This window comes from Eretmochelys imbricata, chromosome 20 (assembly GCF_965152235.1).
Source record: "Eretmochelys imbricata isolate rEreImb1 chromosome 20, rEreImb1.hap1, whole genome shotgun sequence".
NCBI classification, from domain to species: Eukaryota; Metazoa; Chordata; order Testudines; family Cheloniidae; genus Eretmochelys; species Eretmochelys imbricata.
The window spans coordinates 5595962-5616564 of NC_135591.1; the positions used below are offsets into that span (position 1 = coordinate 5595962).

The window sequence follows — 20603 nt, forward strand, 5'->3', positions numbered from 1 at the left end:
GTCGTCACGTCACGACCTTCCGTGTATTTAACCCCACACGCCCCTAACCCTAACCCCGTTGTACAGGTGGGGAACAAGCAGAGAGACTGAGTCCGTTTAAACTGTTCCCTAAACCTGGATCTGTGGGACCAGGGCTTATGGAGTTGGGATTTCTTGAGTGTCCGCACTGCATTGTGAACCTGGGTTTGCAGCTGCTGGACCCGCGTCTCAGCCATGCTAATGTATCTGCGCTGTGCTGCACGGACCTTCTGACTCGGGGCTGCAGCTTGGCAGGCATCCCACACTGCTAAAAGACAGGGCTTGGAACCGAGTCTCAGTGGGACTCTGGCTCTGACCCACCCTCCTAGCAGGGTTCTAGGACTGAGGGCTTAGCGCCCTGAGTCAGAGTGATTTGTTTGTGGACGGAAGGGGGGCTTCAGAGCCCAGGTTCAGTGTTCAGTGTAGACATGCCTTGTCCAAGGGGCAGCCATTTGACTAAGTCCCAGGTTTGCGTCCTAACCACTGGACCATCCTTCCTGTCTGATGTCCAGGTGATATTGTCGGGACTGGCAGCACCACAGCCCCTCTGATTGATGCAACAGGCCTATCCCTGTCCTGGGTCCCCAGCCCCGTAGCGTTCCCGCTGCGGCATTAGCCAGCGCACGCTCTGCGCTGGGCTGGGCCGCGGTGGAGCAAGTTGCTGCGTAGGTCCCAGGAGCATCTTTCAAACAGGGGCCAGAAAGCTCTGGGGAGCAGGTAGCTCTGAGTCACCCTTGACTCATGCTGGTGCTGGCTGGCCTGCTGTTAGCCTTGGCAGCCTTCGGGCAGGGTTCCCTCATCCCCGGTGGTTTGGGATTGGTCTCGGTGCAGTGCATCCTCATTCATTGAGCTGCAGCCGTCTAATCCCAGGGGATTTACCTGCCGGTGAGTCATGCACCTGAGGCAGGCCATGCCACGGCCTCCCAATTAACTCTCTCATGGGCCAAGCGCTCTGATTGCACAGGGCCTGGTTCCCCTCCCCTTCCTGAAGCCAAGCGAGTCACAGCCTCCATCGGGGATGGCGGGAGGGGGCATGCCGTGGCGCCAGGGATGTGGCTGGGGGGAGTGGGGGATGTGTCTGCTCCGCTTTTACAGCTGGATTTTCCATCTCAGCCCAAGGCCAAAGGCAAACTCACATTTTATAGGGAAATATTTTAGCAATTCCCGCTGCTGGGACTCTAGGTGATAATGGGTGAAGTCATGAGACCCACCCTCCCTCCTCTCTCTGCCCTAGGACTACCCGAAAAACCGCCATCCCGGCTGGAGCAGAGGATCTGTGGCCTACCATGCAGGTGAGCGAGGCAGGACTGGAATGGGGAGGAATCTAAGTCTCTGGCCAGAACCCAAAGGAAGCTGTCCCTTCCCAGTTTAACCATGCACTCCCCAAATGCAGCAGCATCACCCAGGGGCAGCCACTGGCAGTCAGTGCAATGCACACAACTTGTGGGACGGTGGAAGTGTCATTCTCCCAACACTGGACACCAAGTTTTTAGTGGGGGAGTTTTCAAAAAGCAGCTAAGGGAGTTAGGTGCATAAATACCCCTGGGGCTTGGAGAAGCTTTTGAAAATGTCTTTAATGTCAAAGGGTCCGGCTTTCATTCTGCTCTCGGGGCAGCCTCTCAGCTGTGGGGTCTGGATCGTGAGTGGAGAAGTCCAGGGAGTTGGCAGCCCACCAGAGCGAGGCTCGGTGTTTGGTCCCAAGTTTATCAGCCGGGAAAGCTGGTTAATGTTCAGGTCACAGGTAGCTCCACTTGCTTACAACCCCACTGGTTACTGCTGCCATATCTGCCCATCTCCGGCTTGCGTTGGATGATGGTGGTTCTCTTAGCTCTGAGTCCTCTCGCGCTGTGGGCTGGATCCAGTCAGACCCACTGCACTCCAGCAGGGATGGGGGATGAGTTATTTCCACTAGGGGCTCAGTTCATCTGGCTGTTGCCTTCCAATCTTCTTACGTCAAAACTGGCCTGTCCCCTTTCTGCCACCACACGCTCCTCTGGGTCTTTGATGCTTGTTTCTGCCTGCTTTGAATTTAGCCCACATTAATCTGCACCCCAGGAAGAACAGCGAGCCATTATTAATTTGCTAAGTACCCGAACATGCAGCAGCCCTCTGTGCGTTGTCTATAGCAGGGGTTGAACCTGGGACTCTTAGTCTCAAATCGTGAGCCTCTCCTACCTGAGCTAACAGACCGTAGAGTCTCCTCTTCTTGTGTGTGATCCAGCCAGCGGGAACAGTCACCCAGTAGAAGGGTGGGTTACAGTAACATCCCCACTACTGACTCTGCTCTCGAAGAGTGGTTCTCACCCAGCCCCTGTATGGAAGCTGGGCTCAAGCACTGAGGGCTGCAGGCCCGGGTGTGGACACATTCCCCCTCCCAGGGCTCATGATAAGAATGAACCGAGGCTGGCTCTTGTGTTGCTCGCTGTGAAAGCCCAGGGGACTAGCGGGTGCTTGGCACCAGGCTCTTAGGCAGAGCAATCGACCAGGGATCTGGAGGTCGGACTCCCTGGAGCCTCCAGCTGCCTTTCCTTAGAGGGTCAGATGAGCTTCTGTGGCCTGCGATGTGCAGGAGGTCAGAATAAATGATCACCGTGGTCCCTTCTGACCTTAAAATTGACGAGTACAGCGAGACCTGGGGTTTCCCTGTTGGCACCGTGTCTGCTCCACTGGGCCAGAAGGAGCTGGCAGTCTGGCTAGCTGAAGAGTGGGGTTCTCTCCCCTGCCTTGGACTGTAATGCTGGCTTTCGGCTGATCCCCATCAGCTGAGAATTAGCTACTAGCATGTTGAGCCAGCTGTCCCACTGTGGCTGCTCCCGGCCAGCACGCTCCACCAGCTGGGAGCTGAACAGCTGCTGAGTGCAGGGTTGGTCCTGGGGACTTGTTCCTGTGACCTGCTGCCTCTGTGGCTGCCTAGAGCTTTTGGAGGTGCTTGCTGCAAAGACCAGCTCCTGCTCTGATCATTCTGGCCTGTGTTACCCAACACACAGGGCTGTAAGTGTCCGTGCTGAACCTCTCTCTAGGGGCCCCTCGGCTTGATCTCTGGATGTGAATCGGCATAGCTGCTCCGAAGTCAGTCGTGCGACACCAGCCAGGCATCAGGCCAAGTGTGTGTAACCACACAAGCAGATCTCCAAGGAGCCACTTGGCAGATCAGAGCCACAGTGCTTAGAGCCAGGTGGCTGCTTGGCTCGGGGTATGGCTTTGGAGCACCACCTGCATCTGCTGCTGCCCAGGCTCAGCCGCGCTTTCGGGAAGGGTGTTGAAAAGATTTAGGTGATGTTGCTAGTCCAGCAGCAGAGCTCCAAGCATTTTACAGAGGAGGGCAGTAGCCTTATCCCTGTATGACAGAGGGGAAACTGAGGCATGGGGCGGGGAAGTGGATTTCCCAAGGTCATCCAGCGGCAGAACTGGGAATAGAGCCCAGGTCTCTTGAGAGTCCCGTCTGGGGTTCTACACACAAGGCCAGAAGCTGCTGAGGGCAGGATTTTTACAACCAACAGTGCCTGGGTGTTTTCAACATCTCTGCTTGAGTCACCCAGTTATGGGCTCCCAACCCCTGGTTCAGGAGCCCCATTGCCACCATCTAGTGGTGATTGGAGTTTGTCTGCGGGTGCCTTAGTGGCAGCCTGACCTCTTGCTATCCCTGGCCTAGGTCAGCCCTTGAGTCTTGGCTCTTAGTGGCAGAGGCACTGTTGATGCAGACTCAACCCTCGATGGACGATTGAGGCCTGGTCACCGTAATCCTACCGGGTCCTCTGGCTCCAAGACAGCAGGGCTGGGAGCCTTGTGGCCCTTCCCTCGGGATTGAAGTTGTTGGGAGCTGTCCCCACTCCTGCTCCACATTCCATCCCTCCCTCCGTGGGCAGTCCGACCTTCTGGGCCACACTCCCTTTCTGCCTGATTAAGGATTTTATTTTCTCTGTCTGACTTGTCTCTCTGAAGGAAAAGCTGTAAACGCTTTTGATTCCTGGTGGTTTCTTTCCAGTGCTCGGCGCCAGGGGAACATTCAAATTCCCATCCAAGTATTCGATCTGCTGCCTCCCACTTCCCTTCGCTGGCCACTTCACCTTCCTCCTCCTCCTCTTCCTGGAAAAATTCTCCTCCCACCTTTTTTCCCTTCGTGTTACCCAGCCTTTGCAGTGCCAGCTGCTGCTCTGAGCTGCCATAACCTCTGGCAGACACGGGCGCTCCATGGAACCACACAAAGCCGCTCAATCAGTCCTGCAGCGGGGGAATGTCCGGGCAGCAGAGCCCAGGCTGGGAGGTAGCGATGCAGACGGGCAAGAGCATCTCCTATCCGCTCGTGCTGCAGGCGAGTGGAGGAGGTACCACGTGGGTAGAGGGGAGAGTCTGCAGAAGCGAGGGGCAGTAACCCGGCCCTAAACTCCCTCATGGGCTTCTGTTCATTGTGTGGCCCTCTCCCTCCGTCCCTGGCTCCTGCCAGCTCCCTGGTTTGTGGCTGGCTGGCGAATCGAGGGCAATCTCTTTTGTTTTGCTGCCTCTGAGTGTCCGGCTCCGGTTCTCATCACCCTCCTTATGGCACGGAGCTATCTCGGATGCTCCCCTCCCCATCTCTGCCAGGGCTGTGGCTGGTGTGAGCTGAAGGCGTCCGTGAGGAGTGTGGGAGGCCTTGGTGGAGGCCAGCCGCCCCGTGGCTTGGTCACAAGCAGAGATCTTCGGCCTGCAGTGCCCGGCTTGCTCTCTTGGGCCGGTGGGTCTTTGCGGAGGTCTTTCTCCTTCCTTGCCCATCATCTTTCTCTCCCCCAGGGTGGGCTGGCTAGCCGAGGGCAGTTGAACATTGCTGCCCATGGTGAGCATTGCAGCTGGGTGCCTGGGGTGTGCCCAGATGCCCCAGTGCCAGGCCAGTTCTCAAACAGTTGAGCATGGTGTGCAGGCGGGTGCATGGGGGGCAGAGGCAGCTGCTGTGACCCACTTGTGTCCAGGTTTCCCAGCTCCCTTTGGCCACGTTGTCCTTTCCCTGGCAGCCCCAGCCAGTCGCTCGTGGCTCCAGCCTGGCCTCCCCCACCCCCATTTTGGATCTTGCCTCGTAGCTGGAGCTCAGCTGCCTGGCTGGCAGCCCCAGCGCAGTCTGAGTTGAGTTTGGCGAGCCTGATGGCTGGGTGCCTGGGCTCGAATAGCTGACTGAGGTTGCAGCACAGTCTAGGGTGCTGGGAAGCAGCAGACCTAGGTTCTAGTCCGGGCTCTGCCTCGACCTGCTCAGTGAACCGGGAGAAGCCCCTTCTCCTGGCTGTGCCTCAGTTTCTCCTCCATTCTTTCTGTTTCGTCTGGAAGCTCTTTGGGGCAGGGGAGCTGCCTGGCCCAATGGGGCCTTGCTCTCACTTGGGGCTAATAGAAAAACTAACCATCAAGGAGCCAATCTCCTTCCAAACTAGGACTTTTGGGAGTGAGTGGAACGCGGAGTCCAGCTGGGGCCGAGAACTCCTACATCTCCTGAAGCCCCCCCCCCCCCCCCCCCGGCCGTCCAGTGCAGCCGCTGGCCTTCGTCTCTCCGGGGTTAGACCGAGGGATGCTCCCCATGCTCGCAGCATGGTTCTGATGCCAGTGCCCAAGGGCCAATCACCATCGGGGCCCCATCGTGCTGGGCGAGGGTCGAGCTCACGGCCTCCCTCACCCAGACCTGGGTGCGGGCATGGGTAGAACACACCAGTTGGGGTTGCTCTGGCCCCAGCTCAGCAATGGGGGGCGCGGAGCTCCCTGGCTTGGGAGGTCTGTGATGCTGGAGGGGAGGGGGCAAGGAAGAAAGGATTCCAGCCTAGCTCCGAGGCCGAAGGGGGGAGGGTACTGAGGAGTGGGTGTATGGGACCCTGTGGGTAGGTGGAAGGAGCCAGGAGGGGAGAGCTGGGCAGGTACCGAACTGGCTGCAGAGGGCACGGGGTCGAGATCTACTGGGGGGGTCTTCCCTCGGCAAGGGGGGCAGCAGCGGGCCATGGCCCCCTCGTTGCACCCTGCTGGTGCCCTGAGACGGTTGGGAGGTTGGAAAATCTCCAGCGACTTGGTGCAGGGGATGGGGTTCTCCTGGGCTCCTTTCCATGTGGCATGAGAGGGGGCTGGGTTAAGCCTTCCCTTGCCCCCGCCCCGAGTACCGTCCACCAGCAAGCCCTGCTCCCCCCAGCCTCCAGGGGTCTGTTTCCCTCCGGTTATCCTGCATGGGCCCTGGTGCCCGCCCCCGCCTGTGGCAGGAGCCAGGGGATCCCCTACAAGGCGCTCTCGACACACAGGAATGTTTACACAGTATTATTCCCAGCTTCGGTTTCCCTGGCAACGGGGAGAAATATTTACCGCCCCTTCGCTGGGTGCATCTCCCTTGTTTGCTGAAACAACCCCCCCCCGCCCCCCGCCAGGCCTCCGCCTTCTGCCTGGCCCATGTGCCTTGGGGCTCCTTGGTCCACGAACCAGCTGCATGGTGCGGGAGGCACAGCCGGGGCCCCCCTGGCTCCTTTCACGTGGGCTCCCACGCTCAGCTTCTCTCCCCTGGCACCATCTGCTCTCTGGTACATGAGAGCCCATTCAGCGTGTGGCCCCAGCCCGGAGCTCACCCCGGTGCATCAGCTTTCTTGCAGCACTCCCGGGTGCAGACCATGGCCGGCTGGGCGCTGGGGTCTCTCAGGGCTAAAAGGAGGGTCTGGCGCCGCTGGGTGTGTGGTCAGCCCCCTGGGTCCAGTCCATGGCTCGGGAGGCAGCTGATAGTACAGCCAGCTGTGGGGGCTGAGGAGGTGGGCAGGTTGGGGCTGGCAAGTGAGCCGAGATAGGGCAGGGTGAGGCCTGGGGTGCTGGCACCGTGCCCTCTGAGCGATCGCTCTCCCCGGCCTGTGGTAACATGGGCGCTCGCTCTGCAATTCGCAATCTCTGCACAGGAGCAGACACTGGTAGAGACCGGGGGGCAGGGGGGTGCGTGCAGCCCATCCCCCCCGAATACGCCCATCCCCCCAGCTGCTGGGGAGGAGGAGTACAATCAAACCACCTCGGTGGGCAAGGGCAAAGCGCCAGGTAAGCACAGCCCCTCATGCACCCATGGTGGGATCACTCATAGCTGGCAACTAGTGCGGGTCCAGCTGTGGAGCATTGCAGCGGGAACCCTGCACCTCTAGGTCTGTCCTCTCCTCCATGCAGCAAAAGGCCCAGATTCCCTGGACAATCACCTGCCCCCTGTCCCTTATTCCTGTATCCCATCCTCTAAGAGCAGCTGTTAACCTAGAGCGTCTTCCCCCAGTAGCCCTTAAGTGGGGGCTGACCTGGAACCTCAGCCCCCAAAAGCCGGATGAGCTAGGATTCCTCTCGGCAAGCCTGCTCACAAACCTCCGCGTGGCCCAGCCACTAGAGGGGGGCAGAGAGCCGCACTCTGTGCGGGGTCCACCTCTCCCCCAGGCTCGGCCCGTGCTCTCTCCTATCCTGGCCCGAGTCCCATGGCACCAGTGCGGCTGTGAGCTGTGTGGCCCAGGTATCTCGTGCCATCTCCCACTGGCGGACGTAGCATTCTGACCCACCTGCCCTGCAGGCAGAGACCATGTTGGTTGGTGTAGACCGGTGGTGCTGCCAGGCTGGAAATCTCCCCAAAGAGTGGCCACGTGCCTGGGCATCGCTCCCCTTCCCGGGCCGCCCTGCCAGGCCCGCCATGCTTAACAGTCTCTCCTCTGCCTCTTCCTTCCAGACGATGGGAAGATCTTCCACGGGAGCGGCGTGGGCGACCCCTTCGGGCCCCGGTGCTACAAGGGCGACATTATGGGCTGCGGGATCATGTTCCCGCGGGATTACATCCTCGACAGCGAAGGTGTGTGACCGCACGTGGCCGGGGGAGGCGTGGCTGGCCCCCGGGGACCTGAGATCCAGTCCTGTAGCAATGAGTGTAGTGCTGAGGGCTGCAGCCAGTCCCCCAGCTTTGCCCCCGGTGGTGAAACAAGACTCGGAAAAGCAGGGGGGATGTGGAGCAAGGCAGCATGGTCTAGTGGCTAGAGGCAGGAAGCCGGGATGGCGTTTCTGGCTGTGCTGCTGACCTGGCCGAGTTGCTTCGACCCCCTGGCTCAGGCCTGGTGAGGGCAGGGGCTGGCGGTCGCGGGGCACCCTGGGTGCTAGGCAGTGCCGATGGGTGCTAGGCAGCGCCTTCGCTGCGGTGTCTGGACGGGGCTGAGCAGAGGACATGTGGTAGCAGCTCCTGGGGGGCCTGTCGGGGGAATGAATCTGGATTGGGGGTGGGGGGTCCTTAGTGGGGTTTAATCCTGGAGCCGCTGCTACGTGAGTCGAAGGGCCCAGCCTGTTGCAGAGACCCCAGCGGGTGCTCCCTGCATGGGGTACAACCCAGCCCCGGGGTGACCCGGCTTTCCCCACCACCCCAGGCGACAGCGACGACAGCTGCGACACCATGGACCTGAAGCCCAAGCTGCGGGGCGTGCGGAATGTCATGTACCTGCACCAGGAGGTGGAGGAGGAGGATGAGGAGGAGGAGGAAGAGGACGGGGAGGAGATGGAGCAGGAGCACGAAGGGAAGAAAGTGGTGGTAAGAGCTGGGCTTTGCTGGCACCTGGCTGGGGGCTGTACCGTGGGGCTGGGACAGCTTGGGGAGGGGGTGGGACTGGGGTGGGGGATGCGCTGGGTGGGGTGGCTCATGGGAGGAATGTGGGGTTGGGGGGACAGGCCGGGGGCATGGTTGGGGGATGTGCCATGGGACCAGTGTGGGTCAGGAGGGGGAATGCACCAGGGGCTGGGGCATGGTGGGGAACACGCCTGGGGGATGACTCGGGGGAGGGGGAATTTTCCAGGGTGATTTGGGGGAGCGGGGGGTGTGCCGAGGGGTGGTTCCAGGGCACTGGGGATGTGTCATGGGGCTGCTTTGCCCCATGGGGTTTTTTCTGCTTTGCATCCATGCTGGTAGGAACCGGAGGCCCTGCCGGGAGTGACGGGGTGGCTCTGTCTGGGGTCCTGGGACCCCGCCCCAGGGACACCTGGGACCCCGCCCCAGGGACACACATGGGCACAGCTCATGGTGCTGCCACCCCATGCAACGAGCTTGAATCAATTGGAGCTGACTGGGCAGTGCCCAGCCCCCAAGAAACTGCAGCCCCTAAGCCAGCGGCCGACCGGCCTGTTCTCCCCCGTGCCCCACTGTGACCTTGGCCCAGGCCTGGGTACGAGCTGGCTGGATTTCCCTGGCCTGAGGCGCCCCCTAGTGGCTGATGCCACAATGTTCCCCTCCTCCAAGGGGTGCTACAAGGAACTGGCTTTCTTAGCAGTGCCGGAGAACTGCGGACTAACACCACTCCAACGCCCGGCTCTGCGGCCTGCTGGCTGGGGCTCGGATTGGCTGTACTGGAGTCCTCCTGGCTGGCTGGCCTGCACCCCTGGCTTGTTCTCCTCGGGCTTTACGGCTCCTGAGCCCATAGGACGGGGTGGCTAAAACAACAGGCCTGGCGGGGCGCGGGGGAATCTGTGGCATCTGGGTTTAACAGAGGCCCGGGCTAAAGAGTGTACACATCTAGCCGTGGTGCATGCTGGGAAGCGTCTCTGTGGGCAAAGTGGGGGGCATTTGCAGTCATTGCAGATTGGGTTACTCCCAACAAGGAGCTGCTGTGGCCCTTGACTGGGCATCTCCCAGCGTGGAGCCGGATGTCATGGCTGTACGGAGTTTAGCCGGGGCTGGGGGGAGCTGAGTGGGGCCCTGGGCTGGGAGGGAAGGGGCCATGCTGTGGCAGTGAAGGGGTTAACAGCCCGCGGCACCGTCGTGTCCCCCCAGGTGTTCTTCACACGCAACGGGAAGATCATTGGCAAGAAGGACGCGGTGGTGCCGGTCGGCGGCTTCTTCCCCACCATTGGCATGCTGAGCAGTGGGGAGAAAGTCAAGGTGGACCTCCACCCGCTCAGCGGCTAGGAGCCAGGGGGCATATCCCGTCCTCTGCCCCCCTCTCGGGGTCAGCACCCTCCCCATGGGGCACCCTGGGGACGTTCTCCATCACTTCAATCCCTCGCGCTTTGAGCCTCTGCCTGTAGGGGGCAGTGCTTTGTCGCTGGTGGCTGAAGTATTATCCCAGCTGGTTCTGCGAGTGCCCCGCTGGGCCCTGGTGCCCGGCAGTCTGCAGGTGGGATGTTGGGTGGCTGGAGAGAGCTCCGGAAGCTCTGGATGTGCCTGGTGCTGCCCCCCCAGCTCTGTCCAGTGCCAGCCAGAGCACAGGGCAATCTCCTGTTTGTAGCAACTTGCCAAGCCTTGGGCCCAGCCTGTCCGTCTCAGTGTGGTGTGTGACATGCGGAGACAGGTGCCGCCTGAGGCCCAATTCCCACCCCCCTGTGTGGGGCTGGCCCCTTCCCCCCAGCTGGCGAGATTCCTCTTTGCTTTAATTTCCTGTCTGGCTGCTGCTCTGTTGCAGGGATCCTGGTAGCTGGGCACCCGGCTTGGGCTCTGGCTACCACCTGAGCATGTGTGAGATCTGTGCCCACTAGGGCCTCTCCTGTTACCACGGATGGTTTTACAGCACTGTGGCCTCCTGCCTGCCCCAGCTTGGCCTGCCCTGGTGTTGGTGAGGAATCAGGCACCACTCAGATGGGGGTCTGGGCTGCCTTGAAGCCTCTCCCTGCTGTCCTGCGGTGCCCGAGCCTTGCCCCACTTGCTAAAGAGCCGGCTTCCTGGGCTTCCTCCTCTGCCCCTCTGTAGCCAACGATGGCCAACCCTCCGCCCCTCGTGCCCACACTGGTTGCCTTATTACAGTGTCATGCCATCCCTCGGGGGGCTGGGATGGCCTGACCCATGGTCCCAAGTCCCCAGGCCATCAGTCAGGCTCCCAGGGGGCAGGGCACAGGTTGGGGGGCAGGCTAGGGTTTTGTCCCTGACGGCTGTCTCGTTCTGCCCTCTGAGGTCAGGGGCTGCGGGTGTCAGGGGGAGTGAACACTGGCTGCTGTGGGCCCTGATGTAACGTCAGGCTGGGGCTGGGCCTTGAGGGGACAGTGCTGCAGCCCAGGGCCCCTTTGTGGGGGGGCCACAGTCAGCAAACCCCGGCCCTGCGTGGGGTGATCTCAGCTGCCCCTCACCCAGCCCCCTGACCCTGGAGCCCCCTAGACCCCAGCCCATCTCCCCTCCTAGGGATCACCAGGAGGTCTGTAAGGGGCAGGGCAGATGGGTGGGTTTCTTCAGGGTAACTGGGGCTTCCCCCATTAAGCAGCCTCCCCGCCCCACCCCAGGTAAGCTTGGAAATTCTCGCTCCCCCCTAGCCTGGTGTCAGCATCCCCCCAGGTTGGGCTTGTAGCCAGGCTCGGGGCAGACCAGCCCTCGCTGCTCCACCCGCTGTTTCCTGCAGGCCAATTCAGCCTTCCACTTCCCAGAGTCCATGTGGACCGGGTCAGGGCTGCCCCCCAGTTCCGAGTCTGCCCGTGGCTCCCTCTCCCACCCCCGCTCTCATCCTCCTTTGAGGGGTAGCTCCCTAGCCTGTGGCGGGGGTTCCCCTTGCTGGGCTGGAGGACGTGGTCCTCATGTGGGGTGGCAAGTGGGGGGTCACGGCGGGGAGGCCTATTTCCAATGCTGGGGATTGCAGCACCTGCCCCAGAGCTTACACATACCCCCCCCTTCCCCCTAAGTGCTGGTGCCTGCCCTACTGCCAATGCGGGGGCAAAGGATGGCGATGGAACCCGCCTGTGCCCTCCAAGGGAAGCGGGGGCTAATGCAGCCAGGGCTTGGGCAGCCTAGTGTCTCAGCCCAGGCTGGCGGGGCTGCAGGGAGTGAGGGGGATGCTCTGATGGGGGGCAGAGAATGAATTCAGGGGGCACGCGAGGGTTCGTTGGCAGAGTTAACGTTGGGGCAGGTTCCTTCACTCCTCTCTACGGCTCTCTTGGGACACCTGGGGCCAGGGCTGCGCCCAGGTGGCCGCTAGCCAATGAGAGCTGAGTCGCTGGAAGGGTCTCTCACCCCCCCACCCCGCTCCCACCCCTGCCTGGGCTGCCCCAGCCCTGTGATGCCGAAAGCTCCCTGGGCCTACGGGGTCATGTCTGTGATGGCTGGGGGGCTGGCTGTGGACCAGGTGCCACTGGGGCTTATGCTGCTCTTTCTTTGCTTAATTGTTACCAGATCTTGTGAATGTAAAAATCAGCCCCCTCCCCCTTTTGTGTATCCCCCCAGCCCAGGTCTGGACACAGCCCTTAGCTGCTAGTGGGAAATCAGTGAGCCTGGGGAGGGCTCCAGTTGTGGGACTCTCCCCTGCTAGGCTTCAGCTGGGAGGGCGTGATGCCCTGGGCTGGGACCATGCCCTGGGCTGGGACCCTGCCCGGGTCCCATCTGCATGGAGCCCATCCTCCCTCCCCCCGCCCGAGATGGGGATCTCACCAGTGCTGAGGCTGCTGCTGGCTGAGAAACCCGGACTTTGCACCTACGGGGAATCAAGTGTTTTGACCCAGCCAGGTTGAGATCCCCCCAATCCCCACCCCCAGTCTGCGCTCTCCACCCTCCGACTTACACGTCTGTACATACTGAGATCTTTATACACACTCAATAAAGATGGAGTTTCCATATTTATCTGTATCTGGCTCCTGGCATCTTTTGTCCTGGTTGGTGCCGCCCTGTGGCTGGCCCCGTGGGCAGCAGGGACCCGTGGCAGGCAGCTGGGCTGTGGGATGGCGGGTTGAGGATCAGGGCGGATCGATTTAAATCAGCGGTTTAAATCCTGATTTAAATCACCAAGCCTTAGTGTAAACCATCAATTTGAATCAGCTTCTCCTTGTGTGATTTGGTTACTTGTTGAAGAAAGGTGCATTCGCTGTGGTTTGTATAACCCTTAAAGCGGGTTGAGTTACAGCTGAATGGAGCCTTGATGCTAAATTTGGTCCATCTTTTGGTGAGCTGGGTGGGGAATCATAGAATCATAGAATATCAGGGTTGGAAGGGACCTCGGGAGGTCATCTAATCCAACCCCCTGCTCAAAGCAGGACCAATCCCCAATTAAATCATCCCAGCCAGGGCTTTGTCAAGCCTGACCTTAAAACTTCTAAGGAAGGAGATTCCACCACTTCCCTAGGTAATGCATTCCAGTGTTTCACCACCCTCCTAGTGAAAAAGTTTTTCCTAATATACAACCTAAACCTCCCCCACTGCAACTTGAGACCATTACTCCTTGTCCTGTCATCCGCTATCACTGAGAATAGTCTAGATCCATCCTCTTTGGAACCCTCTTTCAGGTAGTTGAAAGCAGCTATCAAATCCCCCCTCATTCTTCTCTTCTGTAAACTAAACAATCCTAGTTCTCTCAGCCTCTCCTCGTAAGTCATGTGTTCCAGTCCCCTAATCATTTTTGTTGCCCTCTGCTGGACTCTCTCCAATTTTTCCACATCCTTCTTGTAGTGTGGGGCCCAAAACTGGACACAGTACTCCAGATGAGGCCTCACCACTGTCGAATAGAGGGGAACGATCACGTCCCTCGATCTGCTGGCAATGCCCCTACTTATACATCCCAAAATGCCATTGGCCTTCTTGGCAACAAGGGCACACTGTTGACTCTGTCATGGAGTCTCTGGGCGATGCTCTGGAACTGCTCCCCATGAAGCCAGTCAGGACTCTGGGGCAGTCGCCTTTCTGTGAGCAGCCTGTCTTCAGGACACACAGCTCACACAGCTTCCACCTTCCTGGGTCTGACCTTGGAGCATTCAGCATCCTCTGCCCCTCCGTGCGCTTCCCCCCAGCGAGTCCGCTCAGGCGGGGCTCCTGGGGAAGCCAGAGGGTCCTGCACCCCAACTTCGCAGTCAGACGTGACTCTCAGCCAGCCAGTAAAACAGAAGGTTTATTAGACGACAGGAACATGGTCTAAAACAGAGCTTGCAGGTGCAGAGAACGGGACCCCTCAGCTGGGTCCATTTTGGGGGGCAGTGAGCCAGACAACCACGTCTGCCCTTCACTCCATGTCCCAGCCAGCCCCAAACTGAAAACCCCCTCCAGCCCCTCCTCCTCTGGGCTTTGTTCCTTTCCCGGGCCAGGTGGTCACCTGATTCCTTTGTTCTCCAACCCTTCAGCTCTCACCTTGCAGGGGGGGAAGGGCCCAGGCCATCAGTTGCCAGGAAACAGGGTGTCGGCCATTCTCTGTGTCCAGACTCCTGCACACACATGCCCTCTAGGGCTCTGCAATGATCATACACCCTTACTCCACCCCCTAGATACTTAAGAACTGCCTAGGGGAAACTGAGGCACCCCCACACTATTCAGAGGAAACATTAAGAACACTCCCACTTCGTCACAGACTCATATCCAGCTTCTCGTCCACAGTAACCCCTAGGTCCTTTTCTGCAGAACTGCTGCCGAGCCATTCGGTCCCTAGTCTGTAGTGGTGCATGGGATTCTTCCCTCCGAAGTGCAGGACTCTGCACTTGTCCTTGTTGAACCTCATCAAATTTCTTTTGGCCCAATCCTCCAATTTGTCTAGGTCCCTCTGTATCCTATCCCTATCCTCCAGTGTATCTACCTCTCCTCCCAGTTTAGTGGCATCCGCAAATTTGCTGAGGGTGCAATCCACACCATCTTCCAGATCATTAATGAAGATATTGAACAAAACCGGCCCCAGGACGGACCCTTGGGGCACTCCACTTGACACCGGCTGCCAACTAGACATGGAGCCATTGATCGCTACCCGTTGAGCCCAACAATCTAGCCAACTTTCTACCCACCTTATAGTGCATTCATCCAGCCCATACTTCTTTAATTTGCTAGCAAGAATACTGTGGGAGACCGCGTCAAAAGCTTTGCTAAAGTCAAGGAACAACACATCCACTGCTTTCCCTTCATCCACAGAGCCAGTTATCTCGTCATAGAAGGCAATTAGATGAGTCAGGCATGACTTGCCCTTGGTGAATCCATGCTGACTGTTCCTGATCACTTTCCTCTCCTCTAAGTACTTCAGAATTGATTCCTTGAGGACCTGCTCCATGATTTTTCCAGGGACTGAGGTGAGGCTGACTGGCCTGTAGTTCCCAGGATCCTCCTCCTTCCCTTTTTTAAAGATGGGCACGACATTAGCCTTTTTCCGGTCGTCCGGGACTTCCCCCGATCGCCATGAGTTTTCAAAGATAATGGCCAATGGCTCTGCAATCACATCCGCCAACTTCGTTAGCACTCTCGGATGCAATGCATCTGGCCCCATGGACTTGTGCTCGTCCAGCTTTTCTAAATAGTCCCGAACCACTTCTTTCTCCACAGAGGGCTGGTCACCTCCTCCCCATGCTGTGCTCCCCAGTGCAGTAGTCTGGGAGCTGACCTTGTTCGTGAAGACAGAGGCAAAAAAAACATTGAGTACATTAGCTTTTTCCACATCCTCTGTCACTAGGTTGCCTCCCTCATTCATTAAGGGGCCCACACTTTCCGTGACCACCACCTTGTTGCTAACATACCTGAAGAAAACCTTTCTGTTACTCTTAACATCTCTTGCTAGCTGCAACTCCAGGTGTGATTTGGCCTTCCTGATTTCACTCCTGCATGCCTGAGCAATATTTTTATACTCATCCCTGGTCATTTGTCCAATCTTCCACTTCTTGTAAGCTTCTTTTTTGTGTTTAAGATCAGCGAGGATTTCACTGTTAAGCCAAGCTGGCCGCCTGCCATATTTGCTATTCTTTCTACACATCGGGACACTATATACATGTGAGTTAGCAGGTATGTAGCTTAATATTGTCTGATTATTAACCACATTTTTAGTGTGTTAGAAAATGGTGAATGATATATTTCACTTTGTGTGTCAAGCTGCATTAGGATGGTAACTAGAATTTCATTAAGCACATCAAACTGCACAGCAAACGGATTTTCATTCAACAAAACAAGCCCTTACTCCTGTGCATCCATGACCTGTTGTGCCACATTTATAAAGCCAGTCCCCCCCCCCACCCCCCGCCCCAGTTACATCCTTTCTTTATGTAGACAAGCTGCCTTTGACTCCAAGTTTTTGCAAGAGGCTCATGGATTCAGCATATTTATTTTTGATTTCAGTGTTTGAAGGGATGATGAGTCATTTAGGCCTTCACGTATTTTGTATTAAATTCAAGTATCATTTTAAAAAGGAAAAAAAGTACAAAATAAAGTGGATTTACGTTACAAAAATCCATTTTTTTCAATTGTTTAAAAAAAATGTTTTTTTCCCTGCCCTGTTGAGGATCCTGCTGAGTGTGGCGGCTGATTCGCTGCCCTGCCTGATCCTGGCTTTGCCTCTGCCCCCCAGCTGGCATTCTCAGTGCTAGCTGTACTGGGGGCACGTTGCCCTGGCCTTGGAGCCAGGCTGGCTGCCTCTTGGGCTTCTCCTCCTTCCCCAGGCTACTAGAACACGCCTTAAACCAGGGTCCCGTCCAAATCAGGCTGCTCCAAGACACACCCCTCCCTGTAATTGCTGCATCCTGCGGTGTAACCGCCCAGTAGAGACCCTAGCAAGGAACAATGACCCTGGGTGGGGCATTGTCCAGTTGCCCCTTACAGCTGTAGCAGCAGCTGGAGAAGTGACTGGATTTCCCCAAGGCGGGGCAGCTGCCTGGGCCTGTGCCAGCAATGGGTAGGGGGCACCTCTGCCAGTCGGTCCACTGCTCTGGTTTTTACCTCCCCATGTTGGGTAACGTGGACCCTCCATCCTGGGTTGTGAACGCCCGCTGCGGTGAGTTCCTCTGCCGTGTGGGCCGCTCTGGCTTTGCTCAGGGCAGGCGCTGCCTTGTTGCGGCCTGGCTGCCGCTCTCCTGCACCCAGCACCAGTTGTGGCTCCTTCATGCTGTTTGTCAGGAGCAAGAGTCAGGGCCTGGCCAACGCTAGTTCCAGCCTGGGAGCCCAGCTAGGTGCAATAGCCAGTGATGCAGCAGGAGGCGCTCCGCTGCTGACTGGAAAGAAGAGCCCTCCAGCTGATGCTGAGCAGGACACGGCCCATCCCTTTGGCTTGTGCTGCTGTTTTAGACAGATGCAGTGGAGCGGGGTGGGGTGAGGACATCTGGGCTCCCTCCAGACTCAGGCCCTCATCTCTCTGCTCACCATGTTAACTCTGAACCTTACTGATGACCATTCCTCTGTAATGCTTCCAGTTCCACGGGCAGAGTGAGGAAGCCAGGCAGAACGGTAAGTCTTAATGCGTGAATGGTGTAGGCAGGAGAGATTAGATTTATTAGGAACTGGGGAACCTTTGGAGAAAGGAAGAGCTCATACAAGGAGGATGGGCTCCACCCAAACCAGCATGGAACCAGACTGCTGGCATCAAAAATTGAAAAGGTTGTAGAGGATTGATTTATTTATTTTTAAACTAAAGGCTGGGGGAAGGCCAAAAGGAGCAGAGGAGCACACCGTTCCAGCAGAGACAGCCCTGAAGGATGAATTTATTAAAGAGGGAATGCAGTAGTCCAGGGGTTCTCAAACTGTGGGTTGTGACTCCAAAGTGGGTTTGCGACCCTATTTTAATGGGGTCACTAAGGCTGGTGTTGGCTCTGGGCCCCAGCAAGTCTGAAGCCCCACTGGCCAGGGCTAAGGTTACATGCCCCCCGCCCAGGGCAGAAGCCCTTGGCCTTCAGCTTTGGCCCCCTTGCCCAAGGCAGTGGGGCTCAGTCTTCGATCTTCCCTCCTGGGGTCGTTTAGTAGTTTTTCTTGTCAGAAGGGAGGTCACGAAGTTTGAGAATTGCTGCAATAGTCTCCAAAGAGGATAGGAAAGAATAAGTAATAATGAGGGATTTCAACTTGGACTGACTGGGAACTTCACCTCTGGCTGGGATAAAATTTCTAGGCAGGGCTAATGGCTGCCTCTTGGAGCAGCTAGTTCTAGAACCCACAAGGGAAGAGGCACTTCTTGATTTTTGTCCTAAGCGAGCCCGGGGTCTCGCCCAGGAGGTGAGAGGAGCCGAACCGCTTGGTAACAGTGACAATAATTCAATGTAATACCCTTGTGCAGGGGGAAATGCCAAAGACGCCCACCCTGGTAGCATTTAACTTCCAAAGGAGGGACTACACCAAGACAAAGAGGCTAGTTAAATGGAAACAATAAATCCTAAGACAGTAAATATCCTAATGCCACTATATAAATCCATTGTTCACCCACACCTTGAATACTGCGTGCAGGTCTGCTTGCCTGGTCTCAAACAAGAGATATTCAAATTGGAAAAGGTACAGAGAAGGGCAAGAAAACTTCCAGATGAGAAGCGGTTCAAAAGGCTGGGATTGCTGAGAAAAGAGCTGAATGGGGCAGGGTTGGGGAAGGGGGTGTCTATGATAGAAAGCTATAAAATCATACCTGGTGAGGAGAAAGTGTCTAAGGAGGTGTTATTTACCCCGCCCCATAACACAAGAACTGGGGCTCACCCAATGGGATTTAGCAGGCAGCAGGTCTAAAACAAACAAAAGGAAGTACTTCTTCACACAACACACAGTCAATCTGTGGAACTCCTTGCCAGGGGATGTTGTGAAGGCCAAAACTACAACATGGTTCAAAACCGAATGAGATAAGTTGATGGAGGATAGGTCCTTCAATGGCTATGAGCCAAGATAGTGAGGAACACAGCCCCGTGTTCTGGGTGTCCCTAAACCTCTCGCCATCAGAAGCTGGGAGTGGATGACTGGGGACAGACCACTCGCTGACTGCCTGGTCTGTGCATTCCCACTGGGTTGGCTGGCCCATTGGGCTGACCCAGTATGGCTGCGCTTTCTCTCATATCCATCCCACTGGTTTCCTCCCAGTTAACTTTTAGCAAAGCCAGCTGGCAGCTCTGGATGGACAGGGGCAAGGAGGAAGGGGGCTATTCTATCTTCTCCATCATGGCTCATCAGGCTTGTATCTTCCAGGCGTGCATTATGCAGTGTGGCTAACATCTGTCATGGGTGGCTCATTCTCCCCCCACCCCCCCTGGAGTGGAGCTGGGGAGCGGTTTGGTTTGGTTTTTAAATGTCTGGTCAGAGCAGCAAACCTGGCACTGGGAGGGGGCTGGTCCTTTGATCCCGGGAGTCATTGCACCATCTGGACCCAGGCCCCACGGGAGCTCCTTCTCCCTCCCTCCCTTCCCGCTTGCTGGCTGAGTTCTCCCTTGCTGCTCCGATCCGACAAGGAGCTGGGTCTCTCACTCCCCTCAGCCCGTTTCCCAAATTCCAGGCTCGGCTCGGCCCGGTAGGCGCAAAGATGGGCCTGGAGGCAGCTTGCCCAGAGCAGTGAGCTGGGCTACACAGCGGGGCAGACGCCTGGCGCCAGCTGGGAGGCACTGGGGGGGGGGGGGGGCGTATTTTCCCCCGGCAGGTTGTTCTAGGGCAGTTACAAGTGGGATCCGAGAGCTTCCGTCGAAATTTGTACAAAGGAGAAAAAAAGACGCGGCTGGCTAAGGCCCCACGTTCCACTCCCCCCAGTAGACGGCAGAGAGACGCCTCTGCCTGGAGGTCATATAAATTCTTTATTAGATAAAAATAGATCTCTTCTCTTAATTAAATCGCCCCCCCCCCACGGAGCGAGGCCTTCGGCAGCGGCCGGCTGCAGCCCTTCCTCCGCACTGGAGACAGATGACGAAGCAGCAGCTGTGGGGCGTTGGCTGGGCCCCAGCTGCCTCTCCCCCCAAGGCGCTGGTGCTCTCGGGCAGCAGGGCCAGAGTCGGCCCTGCCTGCGCTGGTGGGGTCTCGGCTGTGGGAGCAGCCCGCCCCTGTAGGCAGCTGGCCCGCCGCGAAACAACCGCCCCCTCGCATTGGGGCTGACGTTGCACTTGCTAAGGACCCCGCCCAGCAGCGGGAGAGTTGGGGCTAGAACCCAGGAGTCCTAGCACCCAGCCCCGCCCCCGCTCTAGGTCCCACACCCCTCCATGAGCTGGGAATAGAACCCAGGAGTCCTAGCACCCAGCCCTCTCTGCTCTAGCATGCTAGATCCCACACCTGGCCATGAGCAGGGACTAGAACCCAGGAGTCCTGAGCGCCAGCCCCCTCCTCCTTTAACCCCCTAGACCACGCTGGCTCTGCTCTTGAATCCTGTCAAAGCCAAGTGCCCGCACCGATCAGGCCGGGAGCATGAACTTGTCCCTCCCACTCCCTCGGCGCCCGGCAACCCCAGGCAGGGCTGGGCACCCTGGGGTGGGCCCTGGCCTTGCTAAACGCTGCACGCTCCTGTCCCCTGCTCCTTCAGCACTTACAGCTTCTCAGACACTTCCCCCTCCAGGATCCCTCGTCCCCTTGACAACGGCCCAGCCCCTGGCTGCCCACCTCTTCCATGCCCCCCACTGTCTCCAGTGACCCTGCACCCCCCGAGGCCACCCCCTTCCACAGCCCTGAGCATTAACCCCTGCTATGCCACCACAGGGTGTGAGACCGAACCGGGCCCCCCCGTTAGGAAGGTGCCTTTGGTTTTTGGTGGCTCTGAGAGGGTTAAAGCTTTGAGCTGGGGGGGGGGGGAGGGCTAGATGAGAAACCCCCCCTCCCCATCCCGACTGACGGGAGAGAGGGATCAGGCCTGTGTGAGGGTCAGCAGATGGGTGGGCCGCACCCGCAGGCCAGCCCCTGCCCCCGCTGGGAGCCGCTGCCCCCTGCGTGGCTGGGTGCTGGCCGGGGAGGGCGGGGGGGGGGGGAAGGGGCAGGGCTGGCATCTCTCTGCGGGCTGTGGGCGAAGGCCAGCGCCCACGTCTCTCTCCCCCGGCCTCGC

General features: G+C 58.2%; 1 protein-coding gene across 3 annotated transcripts in view; it reads left to right on the forward strand.

Annotated features, from left to right (window-relative positions):
- Window positions 1-12521, forward strand: part of SPRYD3 (SPRY domain containing 3) — a 37654-nt gene extending 25133 nt beyond the window's left edge. For all 3 annotated transcript variants that reach the window (XM_077838331.1, XM_077838330.1, XM_077838332.1), the window contains exons 8-11: window positions 1253-1310; window positions 7688-7807; window positions 8370-8530; window positions 9764-12521. In XM_077838331.1, coding sequence (XP_077694457.1) covers window positions 1253-1310; window positions 7688-7807; window positions 8370-8530; window positions 9764-9898 — 474 coding nt within the window. In that variant the 3' untranslated portion in view covers window positions 9899-12521. The remainder of the gene's footprint in view (window positions 1-1252; window positions 1311-7687; window positions 7808-8369; window positions 8531-9763) is intronic.
- The last annotated feature ends 8082 nt before the right edge of the window (window positions 12522-20603 follow it).